Raw genomic sequence first — 18,251 nt, 5'->3', positions numbered from 1 at the left:
GGGCTGGGTCAGAGGCCACCTGCTTCAGAAGGCCTCCATCTGCCCAAGGCAACCTCTCTCTCCTCGGCAAGCTCCTTGAGCACTATGTGGCCATGTATTACCATGATGAGTGAACCTCCCAGGACCCTGGACTGTGAGGACTGGAACGAAGTCATACCCATCCCTGGCTACACCCAAGTGTCCATCACTGTCCTTTTTCGCTAAATACCAACTGCGTAGACCAGCAGGAGAGAGAAGGAATGAAGGAAATGGTGCTGAGGCACAGAATCACTAGCCATTAGAGACTGCGGAGCATCAGAGAACTCCTAACCCCAATTCCACGTCCTCCAACATGGAGCCAAGGGCTCAGGCGCCCAGGGAGGTCAACAGCCTCGTGGCTGAGGCCTATGCATACCCCTTCAGGGTGTAGAGATGTCAGTCTGGGTACCTTCAACAGCATGAACCATGCCCAAGAGTAGAAAGAGCCCCAGTCTCGTCCACCTGGTCAGGGATCCCTCAAAAGGGAAGGGCCAGGTCTTCACAACCATCCCTGACTTGCAAGCTCAGGCGCCATCTGCTGGCCAAGGTCAGCACTGCATCTGGACCCACAGCCCAAGGGCAGTCAAGGGGACCAAGGCTGGGAACACCCCCGACCCAGTCCAGAACCAGGTCACTTTTGAGGAGACAGAAACGACCCCACTTCCCAGAGGCTGGGCTCCTGTTTGCCTCCTGGAACCTGTCTTTCAGGATATAAGCCTAACATCCAAACAAAGGAAAAAAGTAAGTTTCTTTCTGGTAATACTAGCCGAGAAACTTCCAAGATACACACACAGACATACACAACTGCTTTTTTTTTTTCCTGCCAAATAGAAGCTGTTATGTAGAGGACAAATCACCAGCCTGGGAATTAGAGGACGTGAGGTCTCATCCTGTTGCTTGTCATCAGCCCTCCCTTAGCAATGTGGCCCCCAGCACACTCCCTGCCTGAGCCAATGCTATGCAAGGATGGTGCTCCTTCAAGTGCCCTCACCTCTGCACTGATGGTGCCAGCTGATGTGCAGAAATTCTGACTGATCCAGAAATGAACATGAACCGTGGGGTCCAGAAGTACTGCACCCTCAATCTTACCCCCACACCCACGCTGGCAACACCCCACAGGGCCGGGCCCCACCTGCCTGCGACAGGGACGGGTCTGAGGACATAGTGACCTCTAACACTGCTGTTGACCATCCAAGTGTCTCTCTTACTGCACCTCCACTCTCTACAGTCTGAGCTTTAGGAGCACTTACGGAATCTCTGAGTTCAAGGTAACCTCAAGCCTATCCGAGGACTGGGACCTAGGAAGGTGGTGAGGCAAGACTGACAGCCTCTTTTAAGCCAGGGATGAAACAGAGCTTTCTACAGGTCTTGGGCTGACATGGAGCTGAGGATGAGTGGGGCCCACTCAAGCATCCTGGGGGCGAGACTGCTCCCTGAGAAGTGTCATGGGAGGGGCTGGAGGAGGCTGGAAATGCCAAGTGAGTGACATTCCCCCGCCCTCACACCCCCACACGCACCCACCCTTCTTCCCACATGGCCCCGCTCCCCTCCCTCCACCCACACACTGGGAAAGTGTGTCACCAGGGAACAAATGGCATCTTCCCAGGGGGAGGAGGAGGAAGATGGCAGGGAAGACGAAGTGTGTGCTTGTGGGGCCCTGGGAAGAACCCAGAGGGCTCTGAAGAAGCTCCCCAGCTATGAGGGATGCCCCTCAGAACCGTGACATGGACAGTGGCCCATTTTCTCAGGGAGCTAAAGACGCATTGTGGGGCAGGAGCCACACGGCCACTGTGCTCAGGGCTAATCGGCAGGGGGTGGAAGGGATTGGAGAAGGGGCCCTGAAGAGCAGGCGACGTCCTCCAACCCCAAACATTCTTTAGCCAGCTGGGTGGGCCACCATGACTGCTGACACTCCAAACTTCCCTCACTCCACCCTGGCTTGGGGACAGCCACTGACATGCCCTTGTCCCACCTCCCTCCCCAGCTCTCCAGACAAGTCAGCCTCCAAGGGTTAACCTGCTGTCTTCTGCTCCTTTTTTCCACCCCGAGAGAGCTGCCACACGCCAGCAGTGATGCACTTCACACTGTTATTACCGTGATTTATTTAGTTTTAATTCTGGGGTGAATCTCGTGCTGTTAGAAGCTGGGGGCCAAGAGTCTTGTTAAGAGGCAAAGCCATGAGTGGGCCAGCACTGTGCCAATTCAGTCCCCTCTGCCTAGGGTCCTTCTCTCCTGACCCTGCTCCTCCCAGCTTGCAGCCTGCTCCCTGACTCCAGCCACAGATCTGGTTTACCTTTCACTCACTGTCCCTCCCTTTGGAGGAAATGTTCCTCAGTGGCAGAGGAGTCAGAGACATTTCTATGCTCACCCCCTGTGTGATCCAAGCCCCACTCCAGGCCAGGATACCACTGAGAAGCGGGACATCTTTGGATGGATGCTGCGTACCTGGGGCCAGCTCCACATTAAGGGACCGATAGTCAGGGCCAGCTCCCTGTAAAATGGGAACCACTGGTCTTTATCAAACCTCTGCCCTACTCTCCCGGCCCTGCGCCAAGTAGCCTAAGGACACTATTTCTAGTTCATCCATTGGCTCTTTAAGCAGCCCCAGGGCACCTGCTAGGTACTGTTTCGGAGCCGTAAATACAGAGTAAAAGGACTGTTGTGGTCTTCATCCTCAAAGACTATGACTTGCAGGGAAACCCTTAGACACAACTAATCAATCCACAAGTTGCACAAGTGCAGGGAGCAAAGTTCTGCAGAGCCCCAAGGAGGGATAAGATCGGTCAAGGAAGGGTCACAGAAGGCTTCCTAGAAGAGCTCGGGTTTGGACGGGAAACCCAGCACCTAGCACCCTGCCTGGGATCTGCTAGCTGGGTAGACAGATAGGCAGATGGCCTGAAGTCACTTGACAAGTAGAGAATGAAGCAAAGACACCAGGCAGATGGTAGACCATGGCACAAGCACTGAGGACTAAGAATACAGTGAGCTTGAGACAGGTAGCACAATGGGACCAGAGCATGGGGAAATAACCATAATAGTATAGAACACCATTACTATACAAATAATAGCTAATATTTGTTGAGCACTTGCTCTACATCAGGTACTACACTAAGCACCTTCTATTCATTATCCCATCTAATCCACACAGCAACCTTATGTGGTGGGCTACAGATAAGGAAAGTGAGGTGGCAAGATCAATTATTTGTGCAAGGTCCAAGCTCTTGGCTCTAGAGTCTAAACCACAGTGTCACTCTGCCCCACCAACTTATAGACAGGTAGGCGGAAACCAGATGGGATGAGGCTTGAAAGCCCTGCTGAGGATAAAGCTTCAATAAGGCATTAAACCTTCAGTAAGTGACAGATATTATTAGGTTGAACCATATTAATCATATGTAGGTTTCAGGTCAGTAACAGTCTCATATGAACTCTTTCATATGGTTGAACTGGTATGTTTCACTGAGGGCAACTGAGATTCCTTCTAACCTCTTTGATTTCAGCACTGAGAGTGGCTGTGACATTTGGTTTTGTCTCACTGATGGATCCCCAGCACCCTGGCCGAGACTGCAAGAATTCAGCCGGGGCCTTTTCTGAAGCATCCCAACCCAGGGCCATCCCCGCTGCAAAGGTGGGTACCTCCTTGCCCAGATCCTCTCGGATGACCTGGCGGATCTCTTGCATGCTGCTCTGTGGAGCCTGGCTGTGCAGGACCTTCAGCGTGCTGGTGTACTCCTCTGGCAACAGGTAGTCCAGTGCCCCCAGGTGCTGGCCGACCTTGATGAAGGTGCCCCGGTTGGCACAGCAGAGCTCACAGAGACGCCTGGCAGAGCGAAGGTGCACCTGCAGGAAGACAGGCCAGGGCCAGAGAGGTGTGAGTGCAAACTGTTCCCTAGACCTTGTTCTCTTCACCTTCCTGCTCTGCTTGAAAACCCTCATTACCCCACAATGTCCAGGGCAGGCGCATGCACATGCACACACACACACATACACGTGCGCGTGCACAAACACACACACACCTTCTCCCTTGGTGTCCAGCTTCCTGGTACATAGGGCAGTCAACTCCAACCTCATACAGAGGCCGCCCTTCATACATGGCCCAGTGCTTCCTATCTCCTCCTCTTCATCAAAACTTACCTAGTCTGGGTCCCCCTCCCCAGAAATAAGCATTCAAGGCTTTTAACCAAGTCTAACCTACTAATGATTCATTCAAGGGACACGGAATTAAAGTATTTGCCACCCACCCCTCAGACATACCAATTATGCTTTGTTTGTTTGGATTGCCACGTTTTATAAAACATGGTCATAGGTATTGTATCTTTTAATCTTCACAGCACCTCAGGAAAGCAAGTTTTGCTATCTTTAAAGAAGACAAACTAGGTTGTTTTGTTTCTAAAGAAATTGCTAGGCCGGGTGCAGTGACTCATGCCTGTAATCCCCACACTTTGGGAGGCTGAGGCAGGTGAATCATGAGGTCAGGAGTTCAAGACCAGCCTGGCCAAGATGGTGAAACCCCATCCCTACTAAAAATACAAAAAATTTATCTGGGCATGGTGGCAGGCACCTATAATCCCAGCTACTTGGGAGACTGAGGCAGAGAATTGCTTGAACCCAGGAGGCGGAGGTTGCAGTGAGCTGAGATCATACCACTGCACTCCAGCCTGGGCAACAGAGCGAGACTCCGTCTCAAAAAAAAAAAAAAGAAAGAAAGAAATCGCTAATAAATATCAAAGGAAGGTCTAGAAAATACTCCAAAATCTAGGGTTCTTTGGTGCAGCAAACTTTAGCAGGGGTCTCTTATTAACTGGAGGAGTCACTGTAGTGAGGGGTATGAGGCACATGGAGAAGGCATCTGGGCAGGCTGTCTAGGACAGAGCAGGCTTAATTCACATCTGGGTGCTCACCAATGTGAGCTTCCAGAGTTGGGAGGTGGCCCCATCTGCCCCCAGGCTGCATATCCACAGTCATCCCTGCAGCCCAACTGAGGGCCTTGGTACTATAAGAGTCCTACCTTCTAAGAGCTAAGCCTCTGAGGCAGGATGGGGCCATGGGCACATGCAGAAAACAAGGGACCCTGGTACCCTGTGGGGACCTGGTACCTGCCTTCTCCCAACTCAGTCAACCAAGAGAGTGAACCACGAGGATGGACTTACACTCTTCAGTGCCACGTAGGATGCTGATGTAATTAACACATATTGGGGGCCATAAAATCATGTGAGGAGTTAAATAACAGTTGACAACAAAGGTGGAAGAAGCGTTCAAAGATCCTATATAATTAGCTGCCAAGTGAACCACACAGGAAATTTAGAAATTAAGAGTAGTTTTTTGTTTTTGTTATTGTTTTAGCTCCCACATATAAGAGAGAACATGTGATATTGGAGGTAGAGAGTGGAAAAACAGATAACAAACTAGGAAATATGGGTGGTGGGAAGGGTGAGGATGAAGAGAAGTGGATTAAAGGGTACAAACATAAAGTAAACTTGAAGGGATAAATTCAATGTTTGATAGCAGAGGAGAATGACTATATTTAGAAAACTGTATTATACTCAGGTGATAGCTACCCTGAATACCCTGACTTAATCACCACACATTATAAATGTGTAAGAATTTCCCACGTACTCCATGCACAATTTTTTTTGAGAAAGGGTCTCGCTGTGTCTCCCAGAGTGGAGTGCAGTGGCATAATCATGGCTCACAGTAGTCCCCATCTCCCAGGCTCAAGCAATCCACCCACCTCGGCCTCCCAAAGTGCTGGGATTACCGTCATAAGCCACCACGCCCAGACTGCTGCTGCCCAGAAGAAACTGCTGCAGCCCTGAACACCCTCAACCCAGCAGCCAAAGGGCCCATCCGCCCACCTCCTGCCACAGCAGAGGGGATGCCTCACACTCCAGGCACTACCAGGCCATCCTTAGGCCCGCAGGGGCCTGTCCACTTCGAGCTTTGCGAGACATTTTTTCTTTTTTTTTTTTTTGACACCCAGGCTGGAGTGCAGTAGTGCAGTATCAGCTCATTGCAACCTCTGTCTCCCAGATACAAGCGATTCTCCTGCCTCAGCCTCCTGAGTAACTAATTTTAGGCATGCACCACCAGCTAATTTTTGTATTTTTAGCAGAGATGAGGTTTCACTATTTTGGCCAGGCTGGTCTTGAACTCCTGACCTTAAGTAATCTGCCCGTCTTGGCCTCCCAAAGTGCTAGGATTATGTAATGAGCTTTAATCTGCCTCATATTAGTGAAAAGCATTGTCATAGCCAGCTTGGTTTGGGGTTTGGGAGGGAGGCAATGAATAGCTGATAAGATCAACTCAGTGTTGATTAGTTATTGATTAGGCAAGATGGAGTCAAAGCAATCCCTTTACCCACATCTAAAGCCCCAAGAGCAGGGGCCCTAGTCCCCAAGCCAGGCAGAAAGCCATCAATGTCAGACTGAATCCATGGGGCTCCCCATCAGAACTGGGCAATATCTCCAATAGGGCTTAGAGTCGTGTAAGTGACAGAGAGGAACGAGACCATCAGACAATCATACATACACACCCCACACACAGAGAGACAGGCAGACACAGAAAGAGAAGGCGACAGACCCCAAACTGACCTTTGATTAATTCTTCTAGTCAGAAACTTAAGCCCTAAAGGAATGAAATGTTAACAATGGTATCTCTGGGGTGTGAAATTATAAGAGTACTTTTTTCTTCTATATAGGTTTTCTGTATTTCCCAAATTTCTTTTTTCTGGACACAGAATCTCATTCTGTCGTCCAGGCTGAGGTGCAGTGGCGTGATCTCGGCTCACTGTAGCCTCTGCTTCCCGAGTTCAAGTGATTCTCCTGCCTCAGCCTCCCAAGTAGCTGGGACTGCAGAGGCCTGCCACCATGCCTGGCTAATTTTTGTATTTTTAGTAGAGAAGGGGTTTTTCACCATGTTGCCCAGGCTAGTATCGAACTCCTGAGCTCAAGTGATCCACTCGCTTTGGCCTCCCAAAGTGCTGGGATTACAGGTGTGAGCCACTACGCCTGACCTGTATTTCCCAAATTTCTTATGAATAATAAATATTATGATAATGGGGGAAATATTTTTATCATCCCTTTTCAGCATCTTCTGAGAATAGAAAGTCCAGCTGATCATTTTTTTCAGCTTTAAATGGACAAGATTCTGCCACGCAGACTGGACCAGTTTTGATCAGAGAGAATCCAGCATCTCTTTCCTAATCTGGAAGTGTCCCATGGCACACATGTGTACTGTCCATCAGAAAAATGAAACTGTAACTCCTCATCCCCAAGAAATCAGGCCCACAGTCTGCAAGTTCTCTTTTCCAGATGTTAACCTTTACGTTGGCATTTAGACAGCAAAGTAAAGCTCATCATGTCTTAGGGGGAAAAAATGAGTTGCAGTTTGTCAACATATTAAAAGAATTTAACCTCAGACTGAACCCCACCCTGACCACACATGGGATAGTTCCGCAGTTAAGAACACAGGACTTCAGAGTGTCTCAGGCTACATCCCAACTTTACCACACAGAAGCTGGTGGACTTGGGCAAATTACGTAACCTTTCCCTACTTCAGTTTTTTCATCTATAAAAGTAAGATAATAATAGTACCTACACCTCATAGGACTGCTACGAAGATTAAATGAGGTGAGGTAATATATGTATCCATGTAGCCAGGGCTGGTATTTCTATACTTATTACAAGGGTATTGGGATTTGTTTCAGTCACATGTGGTAAGACACACAAACACAGAAATGATTACCATGAAAGCAGAAGCCTTTACTGACAAGTCTCTAGAAATAGATGGCATGATGGCATGCCATGCCAGGCCACATGGGGAGAGAAGCACCAGAATCAAAGGCAGAGGGGGAAAGCAGGAAAATGTGGACAAGAGCCTTTGCTGCTATTCCATGTGAAGGAATGGTCAAGGCAGGGTAAACAGGATAGCACTGCTTAGTTTGAATAATTTCACGGGCTCTGGGGCATAGGAGCTGTCCCTGGTTGTCTACTACCTAATGATGGGGGAGTTAGGGCAGGAGAATAGTAGTACAGAGTAAAAGAGCCTGATGAAGTAGGTAGTTGTGAGGTATGGGCTCTGAATTCGTTGATTTGCATATGAAAAGCACACTCCCGTGAGTGGGTGGCTCGTGCCTGTAATCCCAGCACTTTGGGGGGCCAATGCAGGTGGATCACCTGAGGTCAGGAGTCTAAGACCAGCTTGGCCAACATGGTGAAACCCTGCCTCTACTAAAAATACAAAAGAATTAGCTGGGTGTGGAGGCAGGCACCTGTGATCCCAGCTACTCAGGAGCCTGAGGCACAAGAATCACTTGAACCCAGGAGGCAGAGGTTGTAGTGAACCAAGATCACACCACTACACTCCAGCCTGGATGACAGAGTGAGACTCCATCTCAAAAGACAAAAAGCACACTCCCAAGAGAGCTGCTATCTATCTCTAAGAATTAGTTGACTCTGGGAGGAGCAGTCCCTCCAACGCCAGCAAAACCAAGATGTCAAAGCAACAGAAAATACAGAAAATAAAAAATAGGATTAATCCAATACTCTAACTATACTTCCTTGGGGATCTCATCCAGTATCATGGCTGTAAATACCATCTTCACATTGATACACACAGATGTGTATCTCCTGCCCAGACCTCTCCTCTGACTGGAGCTTGCTGATTACAACTGCCTCTCTAACATCAATTACTCCAATATCCAACAGGCTCTTCACACTTAGCCTGACTTTCCCACCACTCCCACTACCACCAAACCTGTTCTTCCCACAGTCTTCTCCATCTTAGGAAATGGCAAGGCTAAACCTGGACTTTTTCAGGCCATAAATCATGATGTCAACCTTGACATTTCTTCCAAAACAGGAACTAAAATTACCTTCCCATCTGAAAAACTGGACAGCATATATAGAACAATGGTGTTCAAGACACTTGACATTAGGCAAGGAAGAAGAGTGATTCCTGAAAGCTGAGAAAGAAACGAGGTGAACATGATGAATGCCCCAGTTCACTGCACTGGGAGCTTCCAGGCTGAAGTGGCAGGGAGGGGAAGCCAGGCAGTGACCGGAAGACTCCTCAATTGAGGAGATAGAGCTGAGAGTCCAGAAACAGTTCAAAGGACAGAGTAGCGAAGAGGAGAGAGCTGTACAAAGAAAGAACACTGAAGATCAGAGATCCCACCGCAGATACAGCGGAGTACCGATCAGCACGTGCATATCCAAAAATGGTCTGAGTCCAGGAAAAGAACAACCCAAAAGGTTTGGGGTTAACAGTACCCAGCATCCACATAGGACCTATTTCCACCCGCCAAACTGAAAAAAAATCTCATCATTTTTTTGATCTAACAAATGTTAAAAGCAAGATCTGAAAAAAGCAAACTACTTCAAGTAACTTAACTGTCTCCTAGAACAAAGCTCAATATTTATAAGAATACAAAAATATCTACCACCCTAAAAATAAAAGCACAATGCCAGGCACAGTGGTTCACACCTGTAATCCCAGTACTTTGGGAGGCCAAGACAGGCAAAGCACCTGAGCTCAGGAGTTCAAAACCAGCCTGGGCAATATGGCAAAATTCCATCTCTACAAAAAAATACAACAATTAGCTAGACACGGTGGCATGCACCTGAAATCCCAGCTACTTGGGAGGCAGAGGCAGGAGAACTGCTTGAGCCCAGGAGGCAAAGGTGGCAGTGAGCCAAGTCCTGGATGACACAAAAGAGACAGAAAGAGAATCCTATCAAACTTTTAGAGATGAAAAACGTAATGCATGAGATGAAAAGCACACAAGATGTGATTAATGGCAGATTAGACATTGCAGGGGAAAAAAAAATATCAGGCCAGGCATGGTGGCTCACATCTGTAATCCCAGGACATTGGGAGTCCAAGGGGGATGATGGATTGCCTGAGCCAGAGATTTTGAGACCAGCCTGGGCAACATGGCAAGACCCTGTCTCTAAAATATATATATAATATATATATTATAATATTATTATATATATATATATATAAAAGATTATATATAATATAATTATATATAATAATATTATAAAAAGATTTAGTGGAACTTGAAAAACCTGGGAACCAGGGAAACCTCCTTCAGAATGAAACCCACATTACGAAGTAAAAAATAAATTTTTTTTTTACTGAAAAGGAACCATCAGGTTGAAATTGGAACAAATTTCGAGCAGCCTAGTAAATATGTAGGTGAAGTCCCCAAAGGAGAAGAGATGAGGAGTAAATAGTATATTACATTTATGATTAAATATAATAAATATGTATTTAAAGAAAATGGCTGAAATTTTTTTCAAATTTGTTTTTTTTTTAATGTATAAACTGATAAATTCAAGGACCTCAACAAGCCCCAAGCACAAGAAACATGAAGAAAGCTACATAATTTTTTAAAACAATTTATACAGAGAAAAAAGATACAGACAGAAGAATAAAGATAAGAATGATGGCAGATTTTTCACTGGAAACAATACAAGCAGACGTTAGTACAGCAACATCTCTGAAAACAAAGAATTCTAAACCCAGCAAAGATAATTTTTCAAAAATAAAGGTAAAAAAGTTCTTGCAGACATAGGAAAACTGATAGATTTCATATCCCTGTACTACAACAGATGTCAAAGAACTGGCCAGGTGCAGTGGCTCACACCTGTAATCCCAACACTTTGGGAGGCGGAGGCAGGCGGATCACAAGGTTAGGAGTTTGAGACCAGCCTAGCCAATATGGTGACACCCCGTCTCTACTAAAAATACAAAAATTAGCTGGGCGTGGTGGCATGAGCCTGTAGTCCCAGTTACTCAGAAGGCTGATGCAGAAGAATCGCTTGAACCTGGGAGGCAGAGGTTGCAGTGAGCCGAGATCACACCACTGCACTCCAGCCTGGGCAATAGAGCAAGCCTCCATCTCAAAAAACAAATAAAAAATAAATAAAAACTAAAGAACCTTCAACAGGCAGAAGAAAATGAAACCAGATAAAATATGAATCTATATAAGGGAACAGAGAGACCAGAAATAACAACTTTATGAGTAAATATACAAGAACTTTTTTATACTTTATATATCTTTAAAAGAAAAATGATTGCTTAACCAAATTAATAACAATGTAATGTGGTGTTTATAACATAAAGGCAAGTATTACATCGATAGCATAAAACTTGGGAAGAAATGAAAGTATACGATTTTAAGATTCTTATACGATCCAACATTTTGGGAGGCCGAGGCGGATGGATCATGAGGTCAGGAATTCGAGACCAGCCTGGCCAATATGTTGAAACCCTGTCTTTACTAAAAATACAAAAATTAGCCAGGCATGGTGGCACGCACCTGTAGTCCCAGCTATTTGGGAAGCTGAGGCAGAAGAATCGCTTGAACCTAGGAGGCGGAGGTTGCAGTGAGCCAAGATTGCGCCACTACATTCCAGCCTGGGCAACAGAGCAAAACTCCGTTTCAAAAAACAAAAAAGACCCAAATATATACCACCTAAAAGAAATGCTCTTCAAATATAAAAACACAAATAGGTTAAATGTATTGAGTTGGTGTAAAATAGCTGTCTTCATTAAAAGTAATGGCAAAAACAGTGATTACTTTTGCACCAACCCAATAGAAGGATAAAAAAAAGATACATCGCGCCAGGCGCAGTGGCTCACGCCTATAATCCCAGCACTTTGGGAGGCCGAGGCAGGTGGATCACAAGGTCAGGAGATCAAGACCATCCTGGCTAACATGGTGAAACCCCGTCTCTACTAAAATACAAAAAAAAAAAAAGTAGCCAGGCATGGTGGCGGGCACCTGTAGTCCCAGCTACTCGGGAGGCTGAGGCAGGAGAATGGCGTGAACCCGGGAGGCGGAGCTTGCAGTGAGCAGATACAGCACCACTGCACTCCAGCCTGGGTGACAGAGCAAGACTCCGTCTCAAAAAAAATAAAAAAAAAGATATATCATGCCAATGCTAATCAAAAGAAAGATGAAACAGCTATATTTATAGCAGACAAAATTGATTTCAGAGAAAAGAATATTATCAGGGATAAAGAAAATCATTTCATAACAATAAAGGGATCAATCCATCAAGAGGATATACATACCATCCTAAACATTTATGCACCCAATAACACAGCTTCAGAATACATGAAGCAAAAAAACTAAAGGAACTGCAAAGAGAAACAGAAAAATCCACTTTATAGGCAGGGATTTCAATATCTTCTCAATACATGATATAACAAATAGATAAAAAATGAGTAAGGATATAAAAGACTTGAACACTATCAACCAATCTGAAGTGGCATTTATAGAACACTCTGTCCAACAACAGCAGAATATACATTATTTTCAAGTATAAAAGGAACATTTGCCAAGAGAGACCATATTCTTTTTGTTTGTTTTTTGAGACAAGGTTTTACTGTGTCTCCTAGGTTGAAGTATAGTGACACCATCATTGTTTACTGTAGCCTTGAACTCTTGGCCTCATGGGATTTTCCTGTTTTGGCCTCCCCAGTAGCTGAGACTACAGGCACACACCGCCACACCCAAGTAATTTTTTAAAATTTTTTGTTGAGTCAGAGTCTCACTATGTTGCCCAGGCTGGTCTCAATCTCCTGGCCTCAAGTGATCCTCCTGCCTCAGCCTTCCAAAGCACTGGGATTACAGGCATGAGCCACCACATGCAGCTGACAGACCACATTCTGAGTCATAAAGCAGATCTCAGGAAACTTAAAAGGATCAAAATATATAAAATATTTTCACTGACCACAATGGAACCAAAGTATAAATCAATAACCACAAAATCTCTGGAAAATTCCCAACTATTTGTAAACCAAGGCCGGGTTCAGTGGCTCATGCCTGTAATCCTAGCACTTAGGGAGGCTGAGGTGGAAGGATCACTTGAGGCCAGGAGTTCCAGACCAGCCTGGGCAACATAGTGAGAGCCCATCTTTACAAAAAATAAAAATAAAGAAAAATTAGCCAGGTGTGGTGCCATATGCCTGTAGTCCCAGCTACTTGAGTGGCTGAAAGGTGGGAACACTGCTTGAGCCTGGGAGGTCAAGGTTGTAGTGAGCCATCATCATGTCATTGCACTCCAGCCTCAGCAACAAAGTGAGACCCTATCTCAAAGAAAAGGAAGAAAACTAAATAACACAGTTATTGCAATGACCCGAGATTGTGCCACTGTCCTCCAGTCTGGGCCATACAACAAAACTCCATCTTAAATAAATTAATTAATTAATTGACTGCTTAAATTAAATTAAATTAAATTAAATGCATGAAGTCTTTCACACACATTATCTCACCTGACCCAGGTAAGAGCCCTTGAGATAGGTACTATCATTCTCCTCATTGCACAGATGAAAGAAGTTGGGCTCCAAAAAGTTAGAGGTCTTACCAAGGTTACTCAGCCAGTAAATAGTAGATTCAGGGTTTGAAACATTGTCTTCTAATTGCAAAACATCTGTCTTTCTCTACACTCTGCTGCCTGTCCACACCGTTACACAGTCCTCATAAGTTAGAAGAAAAAGCAAGTGATGTTACTGCCTTCCACAATCCCAAGACGAAGGGCAGAGCAAGGAGTTCCTTTCCCCCAGGGTGGCTCAAAATCCTCCTTTTGTCTGAGCCTCTCTTGGAGAAGATGGAGTTTCTGCCCATGCAGTAGCTCCACGGATATGATCAGCTGCTCCGCTTCGGGTCCACAGAAGAAAGAGCAGGGACGCAACCCTAGACATGGCCAGGTTGCAACCAAACGAGGCTGGGACCCAATGAGAGGCCCAGAGCAACAGAGCTTTCCAATGTCAAGGACAATGACTTGACTGTTCCCCAGTGGGAAGGCCTTCTTCCCACCAGCCCCTACTCCACCCTTTCTTAGCGGGGATCAGCTGGGCAGACCCCAGGAGGGTCTCTGTTGGAGGATCCAGAACAGACATTTTTCCCAAAAACCAGTCAGGATGTGGAATCACAGATGATTCACTCAATGAGAGCCACCTGCCCATCACAAGACACCCAGAGAGCCCTCCACACTCCTGTCTTGAATCATACAGGGGTCAGCTCAAAGCCCCATCACACCAGGCCTGGCTTCCAGGACAGTCATGGACTCCTCCTGCTTCACAAGGCTTCCCTGGGTCCCCCTCAGGGTCACCCAAAGGGAACTGTTACCCAGGGTCCTGCATGGCTGGATTAAGATGGGGAGAGGAACACAGCATAGCTTTGGGTTTAGGCTCTGACTAGGCCCTGCTTTCTAAGACTATAGGAGAGGCAGCTGTGAGAAGAGGGGGCTGGCACCAGCTGGCTATTGAGGTCCAGTCTAAGAACGAGGTTCAGGGTGGGTGGGAGAAGATACACTGGCTTAGGGGAGCAGAGATGGTAGGAAGGAGATGTTATAGTGACATTCCAGTCAGAGGAGCAACTAAGCAAAATGGCCAAGAGAGGCCCCATGTGGCAGCTGGTCCTTGGGGGAACCACAGCCAAGCCCCATCACACACCCAAACCAAAATGAACTTCTCCGGAGTGTAAAGTATGATAGCAAAAACTGCCCCAGAGCCGCAGGTAGTTACAGATCCAGCACCGTCTCACACCTGGTTATTAGTACTGTGGGACTTTTCATTATGAAATTACAAATTCCAGGAGCACTTCAAACCCAAATGATTCCAGAGCATACCATGGAGAAGAAAGATAAGCAACTATTTCTGAGGGGCAACTCTGAGGGATACTTCAGAAGGAGTGAGCAGGGGATGATTTTGTATCTGTGTCCACCAAGAACCTAGAAAGACAATGCAATTTAAAAAGGAACATTTTGGCCGGGCACACTGGCTCATGCCTGTAATCCCAGCACTTTGGGAGGCCAAGGTGGGCAGATCACTTGAGGCCAGGAGTTCGAGACCAACCTGGCCAACATGGTGAAACCCCATCTCTACTAAAAATACAAAAATTAGCCGGGTGTGGTGGTACATGTGCCTGTAGTCCCAGCTACTCAGGAGGCTGGGTCAGGAAAACTGCTTGAACCCGGGAGGCAGAGGTTGCAGGGAGCTGAGATTGTGACACTGCATTCCAGCCTAGGGGACAGAGCAAGACCCAGTCTCAACAAAAAGGAAAAAAAAAAGGAACATTTTAATTGAGCTACTATCATGGATTAAGTATTTACTATGTGTTAGGCCCTACTCTGAACCCTTTATACATGTTATTTTCTCATTTAATTCCATAACCATCCTATATGGTAGGCACAATTATTATCCTCTCTTTTTAAGATGGTGAAGTTAAGCCTCAGAAAGGTTAAATGGTTCGGCCAAGGCCACACAGCTAATTAGCGGCAGAGCTGGGATCTGAATCCCTGCAGTCTAACTCCAAGACGATAATGAAATACCTCTTAGAATACCAGTATACTTCAGAAGAAAAAGTTTTGAATCAAGACTCAAAGGACCTGGATTCTAGGACAATTCTGCCAATTACTGCCCCCACTTATGCAATCCTGAACAAATCATCTCAGCTTCTTGGACCTCAGCTCATCTGTAAATTGAGAGGTTGAGCAGAGTCAGGAAGAGCAAGTGAGTGCATATGTGCCTCTCCTCTGTTACTGCGCCCATGCCACACATCAGACATCACTAATCAATCACAGCACGCACTCAGTGAGTCCAGGTGACGACTTGCTTATTCTCCAACCTGCACTCAACCACTACTAATCAACTAGAGTTTGCAAAGGATATGTCTTTGCTTTCCCAGAGCTAGATGTTTCTAAGATGTCTTCTGACTCTAAAAACCTACAACCGTTACTGGGGTTCTAAAGACAAAATTTTAATTCTAGCCCCAACTCCAAGTAGATTGTTGTCTCTATGCCTCAGTCTTCCTTCTGCAAGATGGACAGTCTGTCCCACCATCATCTATGTGGTCAGCTCCACTTTCTCCCCGTCCCAGCGAACTACACTCCAGGTCAACGTTCAATCTGAGTTACACAGACCGAGTCTGCTCTCAGTGGACCTGACAGGGCCTGCTCCCCACACTGCCACTCTAAGGGAGTCCAATAGAGGAGAGAGCTAAGACCAAAGCCACTGACATGATAGGATGAAGGGACACCGGTTCCTTTGCATTAAGCATTGTTTCCAGAAAGTTCCAGTCAAAATGAGACTATTCCCTAGAGGTGGTAACATAAGAAATTATGATCAGGCCAGGTGCAGTGGCTCACGTCTGTAATCCCAGCATTTTGGGAGGTCAAGGTGTGTGGACTATGAGGTCAGGAGATCAAGATCATCCTGGCCAACATGGTGAAACTCTGTCTCTAGTAAAATAAAAAATAATTAGCTGGGCATGGTGGTGTGTGCCTGTAGTCCCAGCTACTTGGGAGGTTGAAGCACAAGAATCGCTTGAACCCAAACGCTTGAACCTCCAGGCAGAGGTTGCAGTAAGCTAAGATTACGCCACTGCACTCCAGCCTGAGCAACAGTGAGACTCTGTCTCCAAAAAAAAAAGAAAGAAAAAAATTATGATCAGTCATTGACATTCTGGCAGGAGTTTCTTTACCTGTTTCTTTCCAGCCAGAGCAACTAACCTAGAGCAGATTTCTATGAACTGGGACAGTTTCCAAATGTAAGTTCTGTTTCAGAGAAGCCCATCCTAAAAGGAAGGTGGCAGATGGGGGTATCTGGAGAGGGTAGTTGCTAGTGGCTAAGAAAGCTTAATGAACATACTACATACAACATAAAACATAAAACATACTACACAGCTGCCAAGGATACTTGCATTTTAATAAATAACAGATTTTAAGCCAAAGGAATTACTTTCTTTTTTTTTTTTTGAGACGGAGTCTCGCTGTGTCGCCCAGGCTGGAGTGCAGTGGCTGGACCTCAGCTCACTGCAAGCTCCACCTCCCGGGTTTACGCCATTCTCCTGCCTCAGCCTTCCGAGTGGCTGGGACTACAGGCGCCTGCCACCTCACCCGGCTAGTTTTTTGTATTTTTTTAGTAGAGACGGAGTTTCACCGTGTTAGCCAGGATGGTCTCGATCTCCTGACCTCGTGATCCGCCCGTCTCGGCCTCCCAAAGTGCTGGGATTGCAGGCTTGAGCCACCGCGCCCGGCCGGAATTACTTTCTAATGGTGGAATTACAAGCATCAGTAATGATTTAGGGAAGAATTAAGCAAAGAAAGTTGTTCCAGCATCCCTGAAATCCCAACAAATGAGCTGATGTGACTGTACAAGCCCTCAGCAAACAGCAAATGAGCTGCAAATTTAAGGGATTAATAATATTATTACTGGCAACTTGTGACTCCGCCTGCCAGTGAGCAAGCCTGCTACCAACAGACAAACCCAGATGCCCACAGGAGCCCAGGACACGTACTCTTTGGTCTGGAAAGCATCCATTTGGGAACCCAGTTGCCAGAAAAGCTGAAGAGAACCCTTCCCTCCATCTGCCCCTTAATCACACACACTGAGAAGATGCATAATTAATTTGTTCTCAACAGTTGTTCAGCAGCTAGAAGAGTGAGGGCATCTCTGGAATGGAAATTACAGACAAGAAAAACAAGCATTAGGCTGCGAGGAGAAAGCAGCAGCCAGCCTACTTCCCTTCCCCACCACACTTGCTCAGGTCACGGGCCTGAACGTGGGACAGCAGTCTTTTTCATTTCCTCACAGCCTTGGGCTCTTGGGGGCAGGTGGGAAAGAACAGAAAACAAAACTCTGGCCAGACAAGGTTACTCATGCCTGTGATCCCAGCATTTTGAGAGTCTGAGATGGGAGAATCACTTGAAGCCAGGAGTTTGAGACGAGCCTGGGCAACTTAGTAAGACCCCATGTCCACAAAAAAATTTTTTAATTAGGACTAGTGGCACACACCTGTGATCCCAGCTACTCAGGAGGCTAAGGCAGGAGAATCACTTGAGTCCAGGAGGTGGAGGTTGCAGTGAGCCATGTTTCAGCCACGGCACTCCAGCCTGGATGACAGAAAAAGACTTGGTCTCAAAAAAAGAAAAAAAAAAAGAAAAAGAAATACTATGCTCAGCCAGGCACGGTGGCTCACACCTGTAATCCCAGCACTTTGGGAGGTCAAGGCAGGTGGATCACTTGAGGTCAGGAGTTCGAGACAAGCCTGGTCAACATGGTGAAACCTGTCTCTACTAAAAATACAAAAATTAGCTGGGCGTGGTGGTGCACACCTGTAATCCCAGCTGCTCTGGGGGCTGAGGCAGGAGATTTGCTTGAACCCAGGAGATGGAAATTGCAAGATCATGCCACTGTACTCCAGCCTGGGTGACAGAGTG

The 18,251-nt window shown here is 46.5% G+C and overlaps 1 protein-coding gene across 2 annotated transcripts in view; it reads right to left on the bottom strand.

The window, feature by feature from the left end:
• ADCK1 (aarF domain containing kinase 1) overlaps positions 1-18,251 on the bottom strand; it is a 130,763-nt gene that overhangs the window by 71,794 nt on the left and 40,718 nt on the right. For both annotated transcript variants that reach the window (XM_017880656.1, XM_017880657.1), the window contains one exon: positions 3,652-3,855. In XM_017880656.1, coding sequence (XP_017736145.1) covers positions 3,652-3,855 — 204 coding nt within the window. The remainder of the gene's footprint in view (positions 1-3,651; positions 3,856-18,251) is intronic.

This window comes from Rhinopithecus bieti, unplaced genomic scaffold (genome assembly GCF_001698545.2).
Source record: "Rhinopithecus bieti isolate Rb0 unplaced genomic scaffold, ASM169854v2 scaffold_11380, whole genome shotgun sequence".
Classification (NCBI taxonomy): domain Eukaryota; kingdom Metazoa; phylum Chordata; class Mammalia; order Primates; family Cercopithecidae; genus Rhinopithecus; species Rhinopithecus bieti.
This window is presented reverse-complemented; position numbering and strand designations above follow the sequence as displayed.